This window comes from Anolis sagrei, chromosome 6, assembly GCF_037176765.1.
Source record: "Anolis sagrei isolate rAnoSag1 chromosome 6, rAnoSag1.mat, whole genome shotgun sequence".
NCBI lineage: Eukaryota > Metazoa > Chordata > Lepidosauria > Squamata > Dactyloidae > Anolis > Anolis sagrei.
In genome coordinates this window covers 15,039,463-15,061,404 of record NC_090026.1, presented here as the reverse complement: position 1 = coordinate 15,061,404, position 21,942 = coordinate 15,039,463, and the positions used below count along the sequence as shown (strand labels likewise).

General features: G+C 41.5%; 2 protein-coding genes across 3 annotated transcripts in view; one reads left to right on the top strand and one right to left on the bottom strand.

The window, feature by feature from the left end:
- Window positions 1-3,307: 3,307 nt before the first annotated feature.
- KAT8 (lysine acetyltransferase 8) lies at window positions 3,308-15,754 on the top strand. The gene is made up of 11 exons (XM_060780185.2): window positions 3,308-3,741; window positions 4,664-4,738; window positions 6,198-6,373; window positions 6,556-6,609; window positions 6,700-6,864; window positions 8,019-8,108; window positions 8,450-8,590; window positions 10,485-10,578; window positions 10,905-11,055; window positions 11,212-11,366; window positions 14,646-15,754. The coding sequence occupies exons 1-11, from the start codon at window positions 3,474-3,476 to the stop codon at window positions 14,708-14,710; spliced, it is 1,434 nt and encodes a 477-aa protein (XP_060636168.2). The 5' UTR covers window positions 3,308-3,473; the 3' UTR covers window positions 14,711-15,754.
- Window positions 15,755-17,219: 1,465 nt separating this feature from the next.
- PRSS8 (serine protease 8) overlaps window positions 17,220-21,942 on the bottom strand; it is a 32,164-nt gene continuing 27,441 nt past the window's right edge. The window contains exons 6-7 of one of the 2 annotated variants that reach the window (XM_060780184.2): window positions 19,988-20,192; window positions 17,220-17,922 (exon numbers count right to left, since the gene is read on the bottom strand). In XM_060780184.2, the coding sequence (XP_060636167.2) occupies window positions 17,810-17,922; window positions 19,988-20,192 (318 nt within the window). In that variant the 3' untranslated portion in view covers window positions 17,220-17,809. Of the gene's footprint in view, window positions 20,193-21,942 lie in introns of both variants that reach the window. The other variant, XM_060780183.2, reaches the window with a different exon arrangement.

Genomic DNA, 21,942 nt, shown 5'->3' with positions numbered 1-21,942 from the left:
CATGCCCAGTGTGGAATACATCTCACCACGTTAAAACAGTGGATGTGGCTCTTAATGAAACATACCGCATTATCACAGGATGTCTATGCCCAACACCGCTGGAAAAATTACACTATTTAGCTGGTATCTGATATCCACTGGGAAGTAGCAACTAGCAATGAAAGGATGAAGGCATGGACATCTCTGGCCTGTCTTCTGTTCTCATATCAGCCAGTATGCCATTGCCTTAAATCAAGAAACAGCTTCCTAAGATCTACAGAGATACTCGCAGGAGCACCTCAGAAAACGAGAGTCCAAAAGTGGCAGGTAAAAACCCAGAACCTCAATCAGTGGCTGATAACAGATGAGAGACTCCCTCTTGGGCACACAGAAGACTGGACAACTTGGAAGGCACTGAACAGGCTGCGATTTGGCACCACGAGATGCAGAGCCGATCTTAAGAAATGAGGCTACAGAGTGGAGTCCACGCCATGCCAGTGTTGGGGAGAGCAAACCACAGACCACCTTCTACAATGCAGCCTGAGCCCTGCCACATGCACAACGGAGGACCTTCTCACAGCCACACCAGAGGCACTCCAAGTGGCCAGCTTCTGGTCAAAGGAAACATTCAATACTAAAGAATCTATATAAATAAAAATGTAATGTTCGTTTGTGGGATTAACATAACTCAAAAACCACTGGACAAATTGATACCTAATTTGAACACAATACATGTATCAGGCCAACAACTGACCATCACTCATAAAAACACTGAAAAACACAGCAGAAGTGACTTAAAAGCCAAAAAAAAATTACAACGCATGCACAAAACCACACACCCACACACACACATATATATACATGCACAAACACACATATATATACACACACAAATCACATAAACACAGACTGGGCCACAGCAACGCATTGCAGAAGATGGCTAGTATTTAATAAGAGGCATTTTACTAATTATTTATTACTGTGTTTATTAAATATAGTATTGAACAATAAGTAGTTAAATTATTGTTTTAACATCTCACTTTTGTGTCTGGTTTACCTCTTGTACATAAGCCAACTTGGGCCCTCCAGGTGTTCTGGACTTCAACTCCCACCATTCCTAACAGCCTCAGGCCCTTTCCTTTCCCCACTCAGCTGCTTAATCTTAAGAACTATAGGCTTGAAAGCTCTTAAATGTCTTCTAGTCTAACCTGGACCCCTTGAAAATAATCTGCAACTAAACCATTCCTTGTATTGTCGAAGGTTGGAATCACTGGGTTCTTATAGGTTTTTCGGGCTGTAGGGTCATGTTCTAGAAGCATTCTCTCCTGACGTTTCGCCTGCATCTGTGGCAAGACACCTCTGAGGCACTGCAAACTATTTCAACCAGAGAAGTCAGCCATAGCAGAGCATCTGATGAACCAACCCGGACACAGCATATTACTTGAGAACACAGAAATGCTGGACCACTCCAACAACCACCATGTAAGACTACACTTGACTGCTGAAAATTTTAAGGGCAGGTTCTATCAGCTGGCCACCCTGTGTATAGAAGAATTTCATTAGGGTGCCTATTGTTTTCTGACACAAGATGAAGGAAACTCTATTGCAAAAACAGTGCGGTTTCTGCTGAGCGATACAAATGACTTTGTAACTTACAAAGTAGCCCTTTTTGCTCGCTCTGCAAAAAAGATCAGAAAGACAGAGTTAGATAAAATTGCTATCAACTGCCAAGGAGATTCTATGGCAGTGGTTCTCAACCTGGGGTCCCCAGATGTTTTTGGCCTTCAGTTCCCAGAAAACCTAACAGCTGGTAAACTGGCTGGGATTTCTGGGAGTTGTAGGCCAAAAACATCTGGGGACCCCAGGTTGAGAACCACTGTTCTAAGAGTTAACTGGATCCTCTCCTAAAATGTATTTTAACTATTAACTTCCATTGTTTTTGTTGTGGGAGCAAATCATGGTTCTGTTTAGCATCTTTGGTGCCTGTACTCTGAGGGTACTATTGTGCGCGTATGGTGCTTTTTGTCATGGCCTTGGGCCCGTACAATAAACTATTTTTGATTGATATTGCCATAGAAATGTCAATGGGTAAGACTACACACAAAAGCCGTTGAAATCCACAAGCATGTGGACAATTTCAACAGAAAGGAGGAAACCATGAAAATGAACAAAATCTGGCTACCAGTATTAAAAAAAACTCTAAAATTAGAACAGCACAACAACAGAGAGGAAACAAACAAGGACATCTAATCACTAGGTTCTTGTAGGTTTTTTCGGGCTATAGGGCCATGTTCTAGAGGCATTTCTCCTGACGTTTCGCCTGCATCTATGGCAAGCATCCTCAGAGGTAGTGAGGATGCTTGCCATAGATGCAGGCGAAACGTCAGGAGAAATGCCTCTAGCACATGTCCCTATAGCCCAAAAAAAACCTACAAGAACCTAGTGATTTCAGCCATGAAAGCCTCCGACAATACATTGGACATCTAATCACCTCGCAACAAAATATTGTTCCAGGCACTGCCAGGCAATCAAATGCTCAACAAGGTGGTCAGTTGAAACATTCACACCTAGCTCCAGCAGACAAGAGTCCTTTGTCCCACCCCAGCCATTCCACAGATATATAAACCCTTTTTCCTAGTTCCAACAGACCTCACTACCTCTGAGGATGCTTGCCATAGATGCAGGCGAAACGTCAGGAGAGAATGCCTCTAGAACATGGCCCTAAAGTCCGAAAAAACCTACAACAAACCAACCCAGTAAACCATTCCTGTTTAGGAGTGCCAACAAAGAGTGGTCAATCAGATTCCATCATGTTTGACATGTCAGGTTTTTTTTGTGGGTTGTTTTTTTCCGTGTCAGGAGTGACTGAAGAAACTGCAAGTCGTTTCTGGTGTGAGAGAATTGGCCGTCGGCAAAACAAAGATTGGTCAATCAGATTCCATCATGTTTGGCATGTCAGGTTTTGTTTGTTTGTGGGTTGTTTTTTTCTGTGTCAGGAGTGACTGAAGAAACTGCAAGTCGTTTCTGGTGTGAGAGAATTGGCCGTCGGCAAAGACGTTGCCCAGGGGACGCCCGGATGTTTTGATGTTTTACTATCCTTGTGGGAGGCTTCTCTCATGTCCCTGCATGGGGAGCTGGAGCTGACAGAGGGAGCTCATCCGCGCTCTCCCCGGGTTCGAACCTGCGACTTGTCGGTCCTCAAAAGGGTTTCCCACCGAGGTTGAGGCCTAACCAAGCGAAAAAGAGAGGGCCACTGAGGATTTCGTGTCTCCTAGCAACAGGTGCCGATCTTCTCGCGAGAGTTGTGCCGCGCGGCAACGTCACATTCGCGCGCCGCCCCCTCGACGTTTCCTCCGCTCTCCCGCTCTTCCTCAGAAAGCGATTCAGGCCGGAGAAGTGACTTCCGGTTTGAGGCCTTGGCAAAAGTTTGGAGGCCCGTTGGTGTGTTCTCGCGGTGCCACGGGAGAGAGGGAGTTCTCGCGGTGGCGGTCGTCATGGCAGCGGCTGCGAGGCCTGTCGCCGGCGAAGAAGCCTCGGCTCCTGATGAGGGCGGCGGAGAAGGAGGAGGAGGAGGAGGGGGAGACAGGGAGAGCCCTCCCGAATCGGAGTCGCAACGGGAGGACGAGGAAGAGGCGGCGCCGCCGGGGCCCGGCGACAACGCCGACTCCAACCACCCGCCTTCGTCGCCGGGGCCCCGCGAGGCCGAGGTCGCTGTGGAGATCGGGGAGACGTACCTGTGCCGGCGCGCGGACGGGACCTGGCGTGAGTCCCGCCTCCCCTCCCTCCCTTTAGGGCAGTGTTTCTCAACCTGAGAGTTGGGGCCCCTGAGGGGGTCGCGAGGGGGTTTCAGAGGGCTCACCAAAGACCCTCAGAAAACACATAAGGGGAAACAAACAGGCACATGAAATTACTCTCAACAAAAGATTCCCCCCAGGCGCTTCCAAGCCACTGAATGCAAATCAAGGTGATCAGCTGAAACATTCACACCTAGCTCCAGCAGACAAAAGTCCTTTGTCTCACCCTGGTCATTCCACAGATATATAAACCCATTTTTCCTACTTCCAACAGACCTCACTACCTCTGAGGATGCTTGCCATAGATGCAGGCGAAACGTCAGGAGAAAAATTGCCTCAAGAACATGGCCATATAGCCCGGAAAAACCTACAACAACCCAGAAAACACATATTTCTGATGGTCTTAGGAATCTCTTTAGCATAGTCGTTTGGATTCACAGTGCTCTTCGGATGGAGGTGAACTACATCTCCCCTAAATCGCTGTCACTTCATCTCAAATCCCTCCAGTATTTTCTGTTTGTCATGGGGGGTCTCTGTGTGGGAAGTTTGGCCCAATTCTATCATTGGTGGGGTTCAGAGTGCTCTTTTATTGTAGGTGAACTATAAATCCCAGCAACCACAACATATTATCCATAATACTCTCTTTTTGACAGTTTGTATAGAAGTATAACTTTGCCCAGTTTTCTCATATCTTTTTCAGTCTTGCAGCTTGATAATGAATGTTTTTGTTGTACACCGCCATGAGTCGCCCTAGGGCTGAGAACGGCGGTCTACAAGTGCAGTAAATAAATAAATAAATAAATAATAAAATGTCAAGGTGAATTGGTGACAGCTCTAATTGTTCTTTGCTTCAATACTCTATACCATACTGATAGTTGCTTCTCTTCTAGATTCTGCAGAGGTGATCCAGTCGCGAATAAATGAACAAGAAGCCAGGGAGGAATTTTACGTACACTATGTTGGATGTGAGTGCTGTGGGTTTCTTTACATACACTAATGTGGTTGGGGAGATCATCACAGAACCATTGAGTTGGAAGAGATGGTGGTGTCTTGTCTAGTCCAGGGGTTTTACGGTCCTTTGATTATATTTGGCTTTCCTTAAAAATTGCTCTGAATCCACCCATCACAAGTTGCTGTTTTGAATGGATGTGTTTTGATAGATTGTGTTTTGATAGGGCATAGCTATCCTTCATGGAATTTGATCTGTATACACAGATAGGTTAGGAGAACAGAAATATGGAGTGGGAAAATAACATCCAAAGACTGAACTACACAAGACAGAGTTGACTGGGAGGAGTTACTTAAACTTGCTAATGTTCTTTTAAAATTAAACAAGAAGCTCCCTGTGGTGCAATGGGTTAAACCCTTGTGCCGGCAGAACTGCTGACTAAAGGTTGGCGGTTCGAATCTGGGGAGCAGGGTAAGCTCCCATCTGTCAGCTCCAGGTTCCCATGTGGGGACATGAGAGAAGCCTCCTAGAGGATGGTAAAACATCCGGGTGTCCCCTGGGAAATATCCTTGCAGATGAGCAATTCTCTCACACCAGAAGCGACTTGCAGTTTCTCAAGACTCTCCTGATACAAAAAACCCCAAACTATTTCTTCGTTTTGCCCTGTGAGGCATAAAAAAGCCCTATGAGGAGCGACTGGCAGAAGAGAAGATTGAGAGGAGACATAACCACCTTGTTTAAATATTTGAAAGGCTGTTATAAGAAAGAGGAACCAGGCTTATATTCTGCTGCCTGGAGACTAGGACTCAGAGCAGTGGGTTCAAATGGAAAGGAGATTTCACCTGAATACTAGGAAGAACTTCCTGACTGTAAGAACAGCTGTTCAAAGAGGGAACTCTATGCCTCGGAGTGCAATGGAAGCTCCTTTCTTGAAGGCTTTTAAACAGAGGCTGGGTGGCCTTTTGTCAGGGGTACTTCGATTGTGCTTTTCCTGTATGGTCAAGTGTTGGACTAGATGGCCCATATAGTCTCTTCCAATGATGTTTCTTATTATCTTGTATTTTGTTTATCTGTCAATTCTAGTTTCATCTGTAAATGATGAGAATAAATTTTAAATAGCACGTCCAGCAAACTTACTTGGAATGCTCTTAAAGCCTTTCTTGTGAAGAGCTATTATTGTATAAGATCCACATTCATGTGAAATCATAGTAGAACTACTAATAAAATAGAAACCTGTGTAAACAGTAGAATACATTAATCATTTTTGTATATTTCTGGAGGTAACATATTCTCCTTTGAGGCTAATATAGAGAAAACTCTGGACCAGATTTCTAACTTGATCTTCAGAAGCTGGAGGCCCCATGTTGTACTCATATTTTTCACATTTGCGCATGTTACTGATAGGACAACACGCTATCAAAAATAGGTAAATTGTAATTAAAAGGCTTTCTCTTTCCACTTCCTAACAATCACAGTTAACCGTCGCCTGGATGAGTGGGTAGATAAAAACCGCCTGGCCCTCACCAAGACAGTCAAAGATGCGGTGCAGAAAAACACCGACCAGTACATGAATGAATTGTCTGAGCAGCCAGAGCGCAAAATCACTCGCAACCAAAAGCGCAAACATGATGAAATCAACCATGTGCAAAAGGTAATGCTGTCTGAGAGGTGGCTGGGAAGGCAGAATTATGTGTTGTACCTCAGTCCAGAGATAGAAAAATCCTGCATATCTAGAACATGATGATGGAAGATGTATGTATGTGAAAGAGGGAGAATGAAGCAGGAGTACTTAAATTAACTTTATTGTCACTTAGCTGTTTTCTTGCATTGCAGACCTATGCTGAGATGGATCCCACCACTGCAGCTTTGGAAAAGGAGCATGAAGCTGTGAGTGTTTCCTAATACACGTTCCAGGTTGTTTCCTAGAGAGGGTATAGCTGTGTTCCAAGACTCCTAGCTCTTGTTCTTTCTCCTCAGATCACCAAGGTGAAATATGTAGACAAGATCCACATTGGAAACTTTGAGATTGATGCATGGTATTTTTCGCCATTCCCAGAAGATTACGGAAAACAGCCCAAGCTGTGGATCTGCGAGTACTGCCTCAAGTACATGAAGTTTGAGAAGACTTACCGCTACCATCTTGTACGCAAGGGGCAGGGCTGCTCTCACAGTTGTTGAGGGGTGTTGAATGGTAGAGCAGGGGAAATACATACGGAATAGGGTGATCCTGAAAGACCTTATGGAGAACCAATTTGCAGGGTTGTTGGGTATCAACAGATCTACCTCTTTAAGTAATCTTTTGGTGAGCCATTCTAAAGACATAAGGAACTTCAGGGCCTATTTTGTCAGAAATATTAAAAATTAACTGGGTATTTTTGATTACAAAAGGGTGAGTCAAGCACTGAGAGAGTGAGTAGGCCAAAGCCTGTTAGAGTTAGTGGGCCAAAGCTAGTGTCGTCTTGAGGAGTGTGAGGTAAACCTCTGTGTGAGAGATGCCTCATGTGAGAAAGCTCCAGTGTGAAGGCTGCTGTGTGTAAAGCTACTGTGTATTTGTTTATTTGTGTTATGGAAACCTAGTTTTTGTAAATAGTGGAACCATATTATTTTGCTACAAAGAAAAGCTGCCTAAGGAAGATATAACATTGGCCTGTGTGTTTTTGTTCTTTTTATCACTTTGAGCTACTGATGGTGGCTCACGCTGCTGCTGCTGATAAGTTACTCTGCTGTGCATTTTTTTTAATAATAGTTTTTATTAAGATTTTAAGAATAACATCAAAAGAGGAAGAATATTTAAAAAGATGATAGGAAAGTAGGAAAAAAATAAGAAGTACATCCCCCTACCCCCAAGTCCACCAGAAAATACAAATATATAAAAAACACACACAAAAACAAGGAAAAAAAATAAAAAAATAAAAGATAAAAATTGACTTCCATCTCTCCATCAGGTGTTGTGTCCTCAATGATATTTCCATTATATCCACTTCATAATGTTCCTCTTATTTATTTATTTCCTTTTCGTAGTTTTCATATAGAGTCCATTCTGTCCTCTTTATCGGGTTCCCGGTATTCTTTTTCAAGAAAAAGAACTCTGCTGTGCATTTTTGAGGAGGGTCTTTTGTTATAGAATTTCTCCAATTTGAATAATGATTGTAGTAGCTCATAAGATTGTAACTCATAATTTATAATAGCCTGTTCATTTCTTGTGTTGAGAGCCCAAAAGCTTAAATATAGAGAGGAGTTGATAAACATTAGATACCTGGATTTCTTGGGTGATTGTTGCTCTTTCTCTTACTCAGGGACAGTGCCAGTGGCGGCAACCCCCAGGGAAGGAGATCTACCGGAAAAATAATATTTCTGTGTATGAGGTGGATGGCAAAGACCACAAGGTAAGGGCTCACTGCAGTTGCTGTTTCTCTGTCAGTTGTTGCTTTTGTTGTCTGTGAGCACTATTAACCAGTCTGCTATATGGGAAGATTCTAATTTCTGTCAAACTGTCAAGCAGAACCACTGCTCTCCAGATAAGAAACCAGTCCCTCACCGCACAGGACCCCGACTAGTTATTAACCAGACATGGGACTTTTCTCTCCCAGACTTAGTGTTTTTCATATTTCATTTGCTGTTTGGATATTCAGAAACTTCTATTTGTTTCTGCTTGTCTCCTTTTTACTGTTTTTGTTTCTATCCTAGATATCTGTGTCTTTACTTGCGCTTGTTTTTCCTCCAACAGATTTACTGCCAGAATTTGTGTCTCTTGGCCAAACTTTTCTTAGACCACAAGACCCTCTACTTCGACGTGGAGCCCTTCATCTTCTACATCCTCACCGAGGTTGACAGACAAGGCGCCCATATTGTGGGCTACTTTTCCAAGGTGCTGGCTTGGCTTTGGGTCTGTGGGGTTGGGGTATCCCACATTCTAGCTGTATTTCAGAAGACATATAAGAAGGAGGATAAACACCCTAGTCCTTCCTCTCCTGTACTTCAAAACTAAATTATTCAACAAAACAAGCTGAATAATGCAGTGATAGATTTGTCTGTTGTATGAAATGTATTTTGCCCCTGCCATGGAGGTGAGCAGGAAAAAGCTGTGTGTGGCACCACTCTTAAGTCCATTCAGCTTCTTTCACCTCCTTGGACTATAAAGACCTAAAATTGCCCCTGTTTTTTGTTTTTTCTTTATTGGAAACACAGGTAGAATAATCTCAAGTTCATTTACTCCATAAGACAAACAAAATGATATTCTCTTAATTTTCTTAACATTGCTGATTCCACATTTATCTCCCACCTGTGTCTATTAATATTTTCCCCCACCCTCCAGGAACAGTACTTTCCTTCATTCAAATATTATTTTAGTTAATCAATTGTGCGGAAAGAATGGTTCAGTTTTTTCTCTTTTACTTTTTCCTTTTTCTATTAGTCTTCCCCATTTCAGATTCCAGTTCTTCTTGATTCGGCCTGATGTGCATTTGCTTCTCCTTTGAAATATGTCATCCTGAAGCATGAAGTCTGCTAAATATTCTAACCATTTTTGACTTCCCACTTTCTATGTTCTTTCCAGCCCAAAGCTACCATTGCTTTGGAGGTGACTGTCATATATTTTATAATTTGTGCCCAGGCTTTAATGTTTTTGTTCCTATCTACTTCCTGAGTGAAGATTTTTTTTATTCAACTCCAGTTTATGCCCTATTAATTCTTTTATTTCCTTCTTTACCTTGTTATAGAATTTTTGTAATTTGTCACATTCTCGCCACATATGCATGTAGGAGCCAGTTTCTCCACATCTGTACCAACATAATTTTGTGGTTGATTTAATTATGTGTCTATATACCATTTGGTCAGTATTTTCCTTTGTGTTTCTCCAGCCCAGTGGTTCCCAACCTTTGGGTCTCTAGGTGTTTTGGAGGTCTCTTATCGGTTTCAAACCATTTCTTTAATTTGTTATCCCTTTGCCAAATGTTTGTTCCTTTTTAATGTCTAGAAACCCTATTGAGAGTAAAAAGGTAAACCTTTGCCCTGACATTAAGTCTAGTTGTGTCCAACTCTGGGAGGTGGTGCTCACCTCTTTTTCTAAGCTGAAGAGACGCCTCCAAGGTCATGTGGCTGGCATGACTGCATTGAGCGCCATTACTTTCCTACCAAAACGATACCTACTCACATTTGCATGTTTTCGAACTACTAGGTTGGCAGAAGCTAGGCCTAACAGCGGGAGCTCACCCTGCTCCCTGGATTCAAACTGCCAACATTTGGGTCAGCAAACTCAGCAGCTCAGCAGTTTAACCTGCTGCTCCTCCAAAGGGGGCCCTATTGGGAGTATATCTACATTATTTATTGGAAATTTGCTTTGCCATTTTTTACCCCTCTAAAGCATGTCACTGCAGCTTCAAGAACTAGAAATATTATTAGTTTAGTTATGCATTTATATACCTCTTTTCATATGGCATGCAAGTGTAGTATAAATGGGTTACAATTTGTTAGAATTCAGTAGAAAAAGAAAACTGACTAAGACAGGAAGGGCAAATTAGGAAATTCATTATTTTGGCTACTTCGGGAGACAGTATGAGAAAAAGAGGCAGTCACGATTAAGCGAAAAGAGGAAGCTTCTTTGTCTCATTTCTTTCTCTGAGACTACGAGGCGTAATACCTGCTGGTTGACATGTTTCTTTCCTTATATAACAAACATTGCGATTTTGCGTGCCATGGCATGTTTCTTGCTTCCTCCTTTTTTCTTTTTTCTTTACTACCTTGATTTGCTTTTTTATTTCTAGGAGAAAGAATCGCCAGATGGCAACAACGTGGCCTGCATCCTCACCTTACCACCGTACCAGAGGCGTGGTTATGGAAAGTTCCTCATTGCTTTCAGTAAGCTTCCTGTCAGTCAAAATATGATATAGACTATCAGTTTCCCAATCAGTTATGCTTGCAAGATATAAAGGCAGTCTCTTTCTGCCTCTGTTACATGTTCTTTTGTATTTGACTACAACTAATCTGACATAATTTACTTCCCCTGCTTCTGTACATATAGTGAGGAGAGTGAGCTAGACCTTCTATCAAAAATAATCTTTGAAATATAAATATTACATGTTAAGCTTTTTCCTAAAGGGCCATGAACCAGGAATAGATCTTGAGATGCTTGGATTCTGAAGTGTGATCTCTCAGGCCTTGATCCTAAACCTCTTCTTCCTCAGGCTATGAACTATCAAAGTTGGAAAGTACAGTTGGCTCTCCAGAAAAGCCCCTTTCGGATCTCGGCAAGCTGAGCTACCGTAGTTACTGGTCGTGGGTGCTGCTGGAAATCCTACGGGATTTCCGGGGGACGCTCTCCATCAAAGATCTCAGGTGAGAACGCTCCTGTGGTATTGTATTATGAGGAGGTTTGAGCAAACTTTATGTAGCCCTGCTGTGAAAACTACTTACATATAAGCTTCCTTTATTTTGCACTTTTTTTAATGCTTCCCCCCCTCGTTTTCTTTTGCTTTGTGGCCCTCGGCACAGCCAGATGACAAGCATCACGCAAAATGACATCATCAGTACTCTTCAATCGCTGAACATGGTGAAGTACTGGAAGGGCCAGCATGTCATCTGTGTCACCCCCAAGCTGGTTGAGGAGCACCTCAAAAGCGCCCAGTACAAGAAGCCTCCCATCACAGGTGCTACAGGGAGGAAAATGGGATGGTAGGGTGGAAGAAGAGATCCTTAGGAGACAGACTAGTCCTGGTGGGGACTGCTTTTGAGAAGACCCTGGCTAGATATTACAGACAGCACCGGTTTTTTTCATGTGTTGATTCTCAGCCAGTTTTGCACTTTTAGATAATCAAGATCACAATTTTGCCATGAAATTGGAAGTCACAACAAGTAGAATATTCCTCCTAAGTTCTCAGAGTTGCTATATTTTATATGTGCTAATATTGTAATATATTGTATACACATATAATATTGATAATATTATTATTATGATGTAATACAATATAATACTAATATAATATAATAATTATATATTTTATATTACATGTAATATTAGTAATACTATTACAATATAGTGGTATAGTACGATATAGTAATATATAATACTAATATAGTGCTGTGCTAATAATATATTGTATAGACATATAATATTGATAATATTATGTAATACAATGTGATACTAATGATAATACAATATAATTTATATGTCATATTACATGTAATAGTACTAATAGTATTACAGTATAGTGGTATAGTACAATATAGTATTGATACGTGTTTCAAAGAAAAAAACACCTTATTCTATTGCACTATAAAATGGAAAAAGCGATCGTAGGAAGGGAAAAGGAATCTAGCAGCACCTGATTTATATTTTAGCACAATCTTCTGTGAGTTTCAGTCTTATTTCTCCAGATGCAATGACAGTGATGTTAAAGATTCTGATTATTAAGCAGATTTTTACAGTAGCCAGTTAATGTATATGATACTGATAAGAACCCAGAAATTTCTGTAATAATAATAATCATCATCATCATCTTTTATTTATACCCCACCGCCATCTCCCATAGAGATCTGTAGTGGTGCAGTGGGTTAAACCCTTGTGCCGGCTGAACTGCTGACCTGAAGGGTGCTGGTTCAAATTCACAAGGCAGGGTGTGCCCCTGTCTGTCAGCTCCAGCTCCCCATTCAGAGAGATGAGAGAAGCCTCCCACAGGATGGTAAAACATCTGGGGCGTCCCTTGGGTAACGTCTCTGCAGATGGCCAATTCTCTCACACCAGAAGCAACACACAGTTTTTTCAAGTCGCTTCTGACACAATTTTAAAAAATCTCCCATAGGGCCTTGGGGTGGCTTACAAGCACACAATGGTGCTGTAGGGTCCCTACCCCTGGTTTATATTAGTTGGATGCATAAGTCATGATGCTGAGTGAACGTAGACAGGCATAATTAGTCCACAGTATTAATTCTGAACACAAAAATGATATTCCCACCTCTTGAGTACACAGGTAAGTTCTGTAAGCTGTTTCTGCTTCGTTTTCTTGGTCATGGAGTTTGCCAAGCATAGCTACACGCAAACACAGACCCACCTTGTTCAAAGTCAAAGAAGTCAAGAGTTTCACTTACAGTAGTTTCGGATTTTGACTCTTGTTGAAAAGATCTATTGTTTTCCCCAGGGGTGGCCAGGCCCTGTGTGTGTGTACGTGTACGTACTGGTGAGATGGCAGTTATGTAATTGGAGCTGCAGTGAGGTTGCCAGGTTCCTCTCCAGGCCTCTTTTAAGAAATTGGTACAGAGCCAGTTTAAGCCAGGCTGGTGATCGCTCACATGGAAAACTTGCAAGACTATAATTTACTTCTCTCTATCACAGTCACTTTCAGTGTAGTTAGAACAACAATAAGAACATTATGAGAGCCAAAAGGTATTTACCAGGACATTTCTTATTTGAGTTTGCTGTTACATCACCAAAGTATCATATGATTTATGTTTGTATATGCTACTTCCTACAGAAGGCTGCTAAATATAATCTTTCCAGTGTGAATAACCTTTTGAGATTTATCAGTAATCTCACCTTGGCTAAAAGGCAACTTCACCTATCATGCCAAAAGTGATGTAATCTGTTTGACCACTCTTTGCTGGTTTACTTTCCAATTCCTTTCAAAAGGCCTTTTGGAAAAATTGCATTCATAATCTTTTTGAAAAGAATGTGAATCTCCATGAACATCTGGAGACCACCTTTTGAAAACCACTTGTCAAGGAAAGGCATGATCTTGTTAGAAGTCAACCCTTTGAAAAAAGTGATGTTCACAAGCATTCATGTAATGGCACACAGATAACTCAGCTGTTAGAGTGATCAACTATGTCTTTGAACTGCCAGGGACAAAGACATGCCACTGCACAAAAAACATATACTTAACTAGCGGAGTTTTAAAAGTTTCTTTGAAGTTGAAATTGAAATTGCAATTGCCCTTAAAACCTCTTAGTTTAAAAATGTGCACCCAGAAAAAAAACCAAAAAACCAAAGTCGTCTTTAAAAAGTAGCATACCTTGTTTCCTCACGAACATCTTGTATTAATTTAGCATACAGGCACATTTCTTATTAAAGTTCAGTTATAGTTAGGGTGTAGTTTCCCTGTGTTGGGAACACAGGACATCATTCTTAATCAATAGTCCAAAGTCTTTAAGTATACATCTTATGGAACTCCAAACTGTTTTAACTGTACTCACTGCTTCCAAAAGCAGACATATAAACTGTTCCTGCATGAGTCCAAATGCAAAACTGCTTCAATTGAAGTCCAAAAGCATACTTCATCCACCTCCATTGAAGTCTAAAGTGAACTGCTAACATTAAAATCCAAAAGCATGCTGAATAACAAAATAAGAGTCTTGAGTCTGAACATGCTCAGTACAATCATATGTCTGTAGCCCTTCCCACACCAAAGAGGTCAGTCAAAACTGGCAATTCAATGTGTGTGTGTGTGTGTGTGTGTGTATTTACACACACACACAACTAGCCTCCCCTGCCACACGTTGCTGAGGCTCAGTCTGTATATATGTGTATACATGTGTGTTTGTGTATATATGTGGTTCTATGCATGTGTTGTAATGCATTTTCTGTTTTGTTTTTTTGCTTTTTAAGTCTCTTCTGATGTGTTTTTCAGTGTTTTTATGAGTGATGGTTACTTGTTGGCCTGATAGGTGTATTGTGTCCGAATTTGGTGTCAGTTCATCCAGTGGTTTTGAGTTATGTTAATCCCACAAACGAAGATTTCATTTTTATTTATATAGATACAGGTTAGCAAATATATACATTAGCAAACAAATAGTGAAGGCTTGGAAGGTTGCTATTTCTAACAGGGCCTGGGTTAGACTAGATGACATTTAGGAGCTTTAAAGCCTATAGTTCTCTGATTCTGTCCTGCCCAAATAACTGATTTTTTTGTGTGTGGTTGTTTCCTCTTTTCCAGTGGATTCCCTCTGTCTCCGATGGGCACCTCCCAAACACAAGCAGGCCAAGATTTCCAAGAAGTGAAAAAGAAGCGGATCTGAGAAATGGATTGGGCTCGTCCCCAGTACATACCATTTATTTTAAGAGATGCTCTGATGCCAAGTATCTGTCTTGGTCTTGCATTGATCAGGCATACTTTCAGCGGATGGGTTGGTCCAGAACGGAGGGGCTCTCCACCAGTTTAGTAACAGTTCAGCTGGAGTGCTGTGCCTTGCTTCCTCCATTTATGCCCAGTACCCTATCGCTATTGAAAGTCAGGTTGTTTCTCCCCTCTTAGGGTGTGAAAGTCTACCTAAAAGTCATCTGTTGGGAAGTCTGGGTCACTTGGCTTGTTTTGGTGGAGAAAGATCTTAGTTTCTCTCACTTATGCAGACAGTAGCAACTTAGAAAAAAAAAGACTGATAGCATTGCAGTTTAGTTTGTTTTGCTTCTCACAGTCACAAGAGTTTTAAAGATGCTGCCAACTATTAGGGGAAGCACTTGTTACAACCAGACACTTGTGGACTTCAGATCCTTTCTAGTTCAATAGACTGTTGGTAAGAGTCCGAACTTACATTCTGCCAATCCATCAAAAATAGGAAATGTGGCAAACAACAGAAGCCACCTCCAGCCTTGAGCCTGCCCCCCCTTGCCAAGTCATCATGTTGGTAGGAAACCAAAAATAACCTGGATGGTTCTAAATTACCAATTTGGGGAGGGGGGGGGGGCTTTGCTTTGGATGCCCTTTTAAGTGACAGCCCTAAGTGAACTGCTGTATTTTTAATCGTCTGTTGCAGAGACAATTTGTCATAACTTAAAATGGGTTTTCTGGAGGGAAAATCAAAAGTCTATTCAGCACAATGGAGCCTACATAGGAAGATTGCCACCAGTCGTCCTATAATAACCTTTTACTTCCTTTTACACTGGGCCAGTAGTGATGGAAAGCAGTTGGGCTGAATTGGATATGCCAAGAAGAAATAAATATCCATTTTGTGGTCTTACTACAGCTTTTAGGACTCATATTCCATGTAAGCAGTGTGTTTTGTTACTTTCAGAAGTATTTTTAAGTAATAAAAAACCGCAAAAGAAGTTCAGTTTCGCTCTGTATGTACTTATGTGGGCAACAGCACCTTACAACATTGACGTGGTGAAAAGTTGGATTGCCACATTCAGCTGAACCCAGAGATTTTATGTATTTATTGTTAAAGGCTGTCATGGCCAGAATCACTGGGGTATTGTGTGTTTTCCGGGCTGTAAGGCCATGTTCCAGAAGCATTCTCTCCTGACGTTTCACCCACATCTATGGCAGGCATCCTCAGAGGTTGTGAGGTCTGTTGGAAACTAGGAAAATTGAGTTTATATATCTGTGGAATGTCGAGGATGGGGGAAAGATCTCTTGTCTATTTGAGATAGCAATTGGCCACCTTGATTAGCATTTAATGGCTTAGCAGTTTCAAGGTCTGGCTTCTTACTGCGTGGGGGAATCCTTTGTTGGGAAATGATTAGCTGGTCCTGATTATTTCTTGTCTGGAATTCCCCTGCTTTTGAGTGTTCTTTATTTACTGTCCTGATTTTAAAGTTTTTAAATACTGGATGCCTGCCATAGATGCAGCCGAAATATCAGGAGGGAATGCTTCTAGAACATGGCCATACAGCCCGAAAAACCAACAACCCAAACACCTTATTCTTTACTGATCATCTGCATGGCACATCTTTTCTCCAGCAAGACAGTGTATGAATTGGTAAAGACGTGAACTACGCATTCTGCCACATTCTTCACCTATAAAAGTACTGTATATACTTGAGTATAAGCCTAGTTTTTCAGTCCTTTTTTTAGGCTGAAAAAGTCTCCCCCGGCTTATACTCAAGTCAATGTTATTTATTATTTTACGTTGTTATTATTATTGTTTTACTTTATTGTTATTACATTTACTATTTTACTCTATTATTATTTTCTATTGTTCATTTATTATTTTACTCTATTGTTATTATTAAATTTATTATTTTACTTTATTATTATTAAATTTATTATTTTACTCTATGATTATTGGAAGGATACGTAAGCATATTTACATTGAAGAAGGTTGGAATAATAGTTGAATCAGAGTTGGACACTTATATTGAATTACAGTTTTATGTAAATATACAAAAACATTTAACCAACTGATGCCTCAATTAATGTAATTTTATTGGTATCTATTTTTATTTTGAAATTGACCCGTAAATGCTGCATTTCCCACCCTCGGCTTATATTCAAGTCAATCCATGTCCCCATTTTTTTGTGGTAAAATTAGGTGCCTCGGCTTATTTTCGGGTTGGCTTATACTCGGGTATATACGGTAATTGTCTTAAGTATATAGAACTCGGGTGCCCAGCCATAGTGAATCCAAAATGTATTTATTTACTTACTGCTTTTCTCAGTCCCATGGGAGAGGGACACTCCAATCCCCATGATTTCAAGTAGGAATGGCTACCAAGACAGTACAAAAATGACACAGCTCTCATCATTGCAAAATTGCCATTCAGTTTATTAAAAACCACAATAGGAGTAGCATCTGTATCTCATTCTTCCCAACAAAGCAATGCTTACATAATTATTTTTAAAAAGTTGTGCAAATATAAGCTACCTAAAAATGTCTGTAAATACCCAGGGAGGTCAATCATTTTTTTTCCACTTGTCATATTTCTTCATTCTTCATGTCAAGGTGGGGGAGGGGAGAGACACACACCTACTGGCACTTGTGTCCATACCAGCCATAGTTTTGCACATACGTGCCGGCACATGTCAAAGTGTTCCATCCTACTTGCTTCGTATTTGAGTCACACGCCATAAATAAAGCTGTCAAGTTAACAATGGAGGATGCTTTGCATTCAGAGAGAACATTGCCTCGATGACATCATTTCCCAAAAACTCTTGCGACATTCACGCACATGCATAATAACGCGCACACACCTGACAGCTTCAATCACGCCCGGAGAGATCCATTGATACAAAACAGAAATGTCCCAAGTGAGGTAAATCGATAGTACAGTCAACACAGAGAATTGGAGCTGGATCAAAATGTAACAGTTTAGGAAATAGGTTGGCTCCATAGCTCCATTTTTCAAAAAGTCACTGAGCTGGAAGGATAAAGGTGGGGAGCCTCAGACAGTCCCAAAGGTGAACGCCACAAACAAGCTGGACAGCAAAATCCAAAAAGCAGAGAGCAGAGCAGGTGCCACTGAACATTCTTCTCCACCAGTGTTGTTGATCAAATCTGTATGAATATAGACAGGAGGCCTGTCAAGATACTCTCATAGGTGCCTTCCACTCATAATCTCTACCATAGACTCAGGTAATGTCTACCTGGCAAAACAGACTCCCAAAATTGCCTTTCAAGTGTATCTAGGTAGGAATAGCTGACGATTCCTGTCTTGTGAAGTATCAAGACCTTTGGGTTAGCACACAATGGTTTGGAGTCTGTGATTGACTGCCAATGCAACTTGGAAAACATGGCTCATTTAGCTTCAGACCAGACAAATCTGCACATCTGTGGACTCTTGTTAGACTCAAACTGAATGTTTAAGAAGCAAAAGGGCTACCAAGGGGAGCCATGATTGTAGCCACCGTAGTTAAGTACGAGGGTTGAATGAAAAGTAATACCTCCACCTTCATTACTTGGCTTTGGATAGGAATATTTTAATAAATCAAACGCAGAAATAATCCTTAGAATGTGCTCTTTAACTACCACTATTCAATTTTCCACATAATCGCCAGACAATTGGATATATTTCTGCCAATGATGAACTAGTTTCAAGTCCCAATTGCACTTTGCTAGAGACTCAGGATTATCTGCACATTGCATCTACCTCCATATACCTCTACATATTACCTGTCAAGTTCAGCATTTTAAATTTTGTCCATTACATTTGGCCCGGCCTTTGGTTTTAATTGTGTCCCGGTGTCATTGTCTTACTGTTTATTGTTTTGTTTGATGTTTTATTATTTGCTTATGAGTTTATTGTGTATTGTATGTTGTTGATTGTTGGCGGCCTTGGCCTTTGTAAGCCGCATTGAGTCCTACGGGACATTTTGCGGGGTATAAATAAAGTGAATAATAATAATAATAATAATAATAATAATAACAACAAGTTTTCTGAAGCCGTAATGGAAGAAGTCTGTGCTCTTTCATTTCAGGCGCCAGCATCCTGGGTACCCATCGTGCACAGATCTTCTGATAGCCAAGCAAAGCAATAATGGGACCCACACGTTCTTGTGAAATGCCAATTATGCTTGAAATTTGGGGTGACACCTTCTGCTGTCAAGAATTCAATGACTGCACATTGCTTAAGTCGCATTGAGCGACAGTCTGCGCAGGGTTCCATACTTTAACAACACAACCATTCAATGCTAAGGCTTCCCACCAAAATGAAACTGTAGAGGAGAGTCTACTGAACAAGCCAGTACCTGCATACCAGTACTGCCATCTGTTGAGGAGTTACGAAGGTGGAGGCATTATTTTTCATTCAACCCTCATACTAAGCAGACTAGTTATCAAGGCTGGAAAGACTACAGGAAAGGAGAAAGGGAACAAAAGGAATATCTACATGGAGCAGATTGAGGTCCAGGGTTGTTGAGTTTTTTTTAAGGAATTAGTTGAAAGAAAACAGGACAAGGAAAACACATTATTAGTCTGATATTAGACTCAGATAGCAAGCCATCAAATGGAACGTTACAACATTAAGGGAATCAAAAGCAAAGTTGTAAAATGGACGGCCATTCGGTGTTAAGAAATTGCATTATACCATAATGTGAAATTAAACATACAAACACAAACACACAAACCAAAGAGTGAGATTGCCAAGAATGAAAAGAAACTTGAAACATGAACCATTATTTTCTATTGGCACATAAAAAGCACATAGCAGGCGGAGGCTCAAGGTGTGCCTATGAGGTAAACATTGGGCTGAAACCCAAGGCTTGATAGAAACCTCTGCACTAGCAAAACGTTGCCGTTTAAAAACAGAATTAAATACACTCAGAACGCAAACTTTTTCTTAAAGGTGTGAAATTGTGAAATAGTGGGACCTTCCACTGAGTATGGGAGTAGGAAGGGGACATTCTCCCTACACAATTGGGGCACATTTGTAGTGCAATTCAGAGAAGATAATAGAAACTCTGGAGGAGAAGGAAAAGGAGGGTCAGGCTGGCTGATGGAAGCCAAGGGGCTGCGCTGCTTCTGGGAGGCTGGCTGGGGTTGAGGGGACGGTTCCACCCGGGTTCGGGCTGAATGTGATCGTAAGGTCCTGGTTGACTAGCGCTAGAAGTATTGGAACACATGCCTTGTTCAGAAACCGGTTCCACGTTGGCAACCACATTGCTGAGCTCCACCTCGGGAACCTTCTCCTTAATCCAGTCAGCATAGGCTGCGGTGCGGATATAGACGCCGGGTCTGTTGGCAGCCCCACAGGCATCGCCCCAGCTCACGACTCCAGCCAGCAACCAAGCATTGTCAATACGGCAAGACAGGGGTCCTCCAGAATCACCCTAGGAAAAACAAAAAGCGTATTATAGAGGGAAGAGTGTGGCAGCAATAGCACCAGTGGCACCAGTTTAGAGAGCCAGAGTGTCACCCCAAAACTGGAGAAGTTACTTTCTTTGGACTGCAACTCTCAGGCTCTCCCCAGCATCCATGGCCACTGACTCATGGCTCTGTACAATGCAGTCCAAAAAGTTGTTGGGCCATGTAAAAACAGGGGCGGCTCAACCCATTACGCAAAGTAAGCATTCGTATAGTTGTTTTTGCCCAGGGGCGCTCTTGGGGGAAAACAGACCTTGACATATGCGAGTTACTGGGATGTATAGTTCACCTAAAATCAAAGAGCATTCTGAACTCCACCAATGATGGAGTTGAACCAAATATGGCACACAGAACTCCCACGATGAACAGAAAATATATATCAATGGTTGGTTTGGGGGGGGGGGCAAAATATTGTTTGCTTACCATTGAAAATTACCTAGGGTTGCCTCTGTGTAAAAATCATTTGGTTAACTGAAAATGCAAAGCACGAAGCTCATTGGTTGGGCTACACCCAAGAGACTAGGAGCCCCCGGTGGCACAGTGGGTAAAACCCTGTGTAGGCAGGACTGAAGACCGACAGGTCACAGGTTCGAATCCGGGGAGAGGAGGATGAGCTCCCTCTATCAGCTCCAGCTCCTCATGCGGGGACTTGAGAGAAGCCTCCCACAAGGATGATAAGAACATCAAAGCATCCAGGCGTCCCCTGGGCAACATCCTTGCAGACAGCCAATTCTCTCATACCAGAAGCGACTTGCAGTTTCTCAAGTCACTCCTGACATGATAAAAATAAATAAATAAATAAAAAGCCCACACACTGGTTTGCCAAAGAAAGAAAATATGCTACACAAGTGAACAATAAAGAATAAGTAGTTACTCTTTGTAGTTCAGAACAACATATGTACAATGTGATCAGTTGCATCAACTCACATAATGTCCTTTTATGAGAGATTTAAAATAGTCTTTCTTTGTCCATGTGGATAAACTCCTTCAGCAGTTCATGAAGCAAGAGTACACTTCAAACTGTCTCTCTCTGCTTTTCCCTTCAAACTGTCTCTCTCTGCACTTGCATAACTCAAACCTGAACAAAAATGTAATAGTATCCAAAAGTTCCAGGCTCAGCCTGCTCCCTGGGCATTACCTGACCAATCAGCTCATGCATCTTATTTTACAGTTGACACACACACTCACTGATTCCTTCTTTTCTCCAACAAAATCTTTGTGTTATAAATACATGTTAACTGTATCCTCAACACACTTCTGACACGATAAATGAATAAAACATACAATTAAAATAAACATACACATTCAAATCATAGAAATTAAAACATCATAACACTGCACCAATTGTTAAAACCACTCAGTCCAAGATCGTAATCTGGAGCCATTTCAGTTGTCATTGTACATATTCCTTTATCCTTTATTGCACTACAATTATCCAAAGGCTTGGCCCCATAGCCACGTTTTTGCGTTCTTTCTGAAGGCCGGGAGGGAGGGCGCTGATCTAATCTTACTGGGGAGGGAGTTCCCCAGGGGCCATCACTGGGAAGGCCCTGTCTCTCGTCCCCACCAACCACATTTACGAAGGAGGTGGCATCGAGAGCAGAAGACAGTGTGTCTCTTATTAATGCAAGTCACAACAAATTTAGCAGAAGCGCACACCTATCCAACATTAAATTAACAAAATGCCAGTTCGTCAACCTTGCTTTGCCAAATAAC

Excerpts from the sequence above, each read along its gene's own strand:
- KAT8 (XM_060780185.2), top strand. The coding sequence starts at position 3,474 with ATGGCAGCGGCTGCGAGGCCTGTCGCCGGCGAAGAAGCCTCGGCTCCT. Across the intron at positions 8,109-8,449 it reads TGGATGGCAAAGACCACAAG|ATTTACTGCCAGAATTTGTG; the intron begins GTAAGGGCTCAC and ends TTCCTCCAACAG. Across the intron at positions 11,367-14,645 it reads CAAGAAGCCTCCCATCACAG|TGGATTCCCTCTGTCTCCGA; the intron begins GTGCTACAGGGA and ends CCTCTTTTCCAG.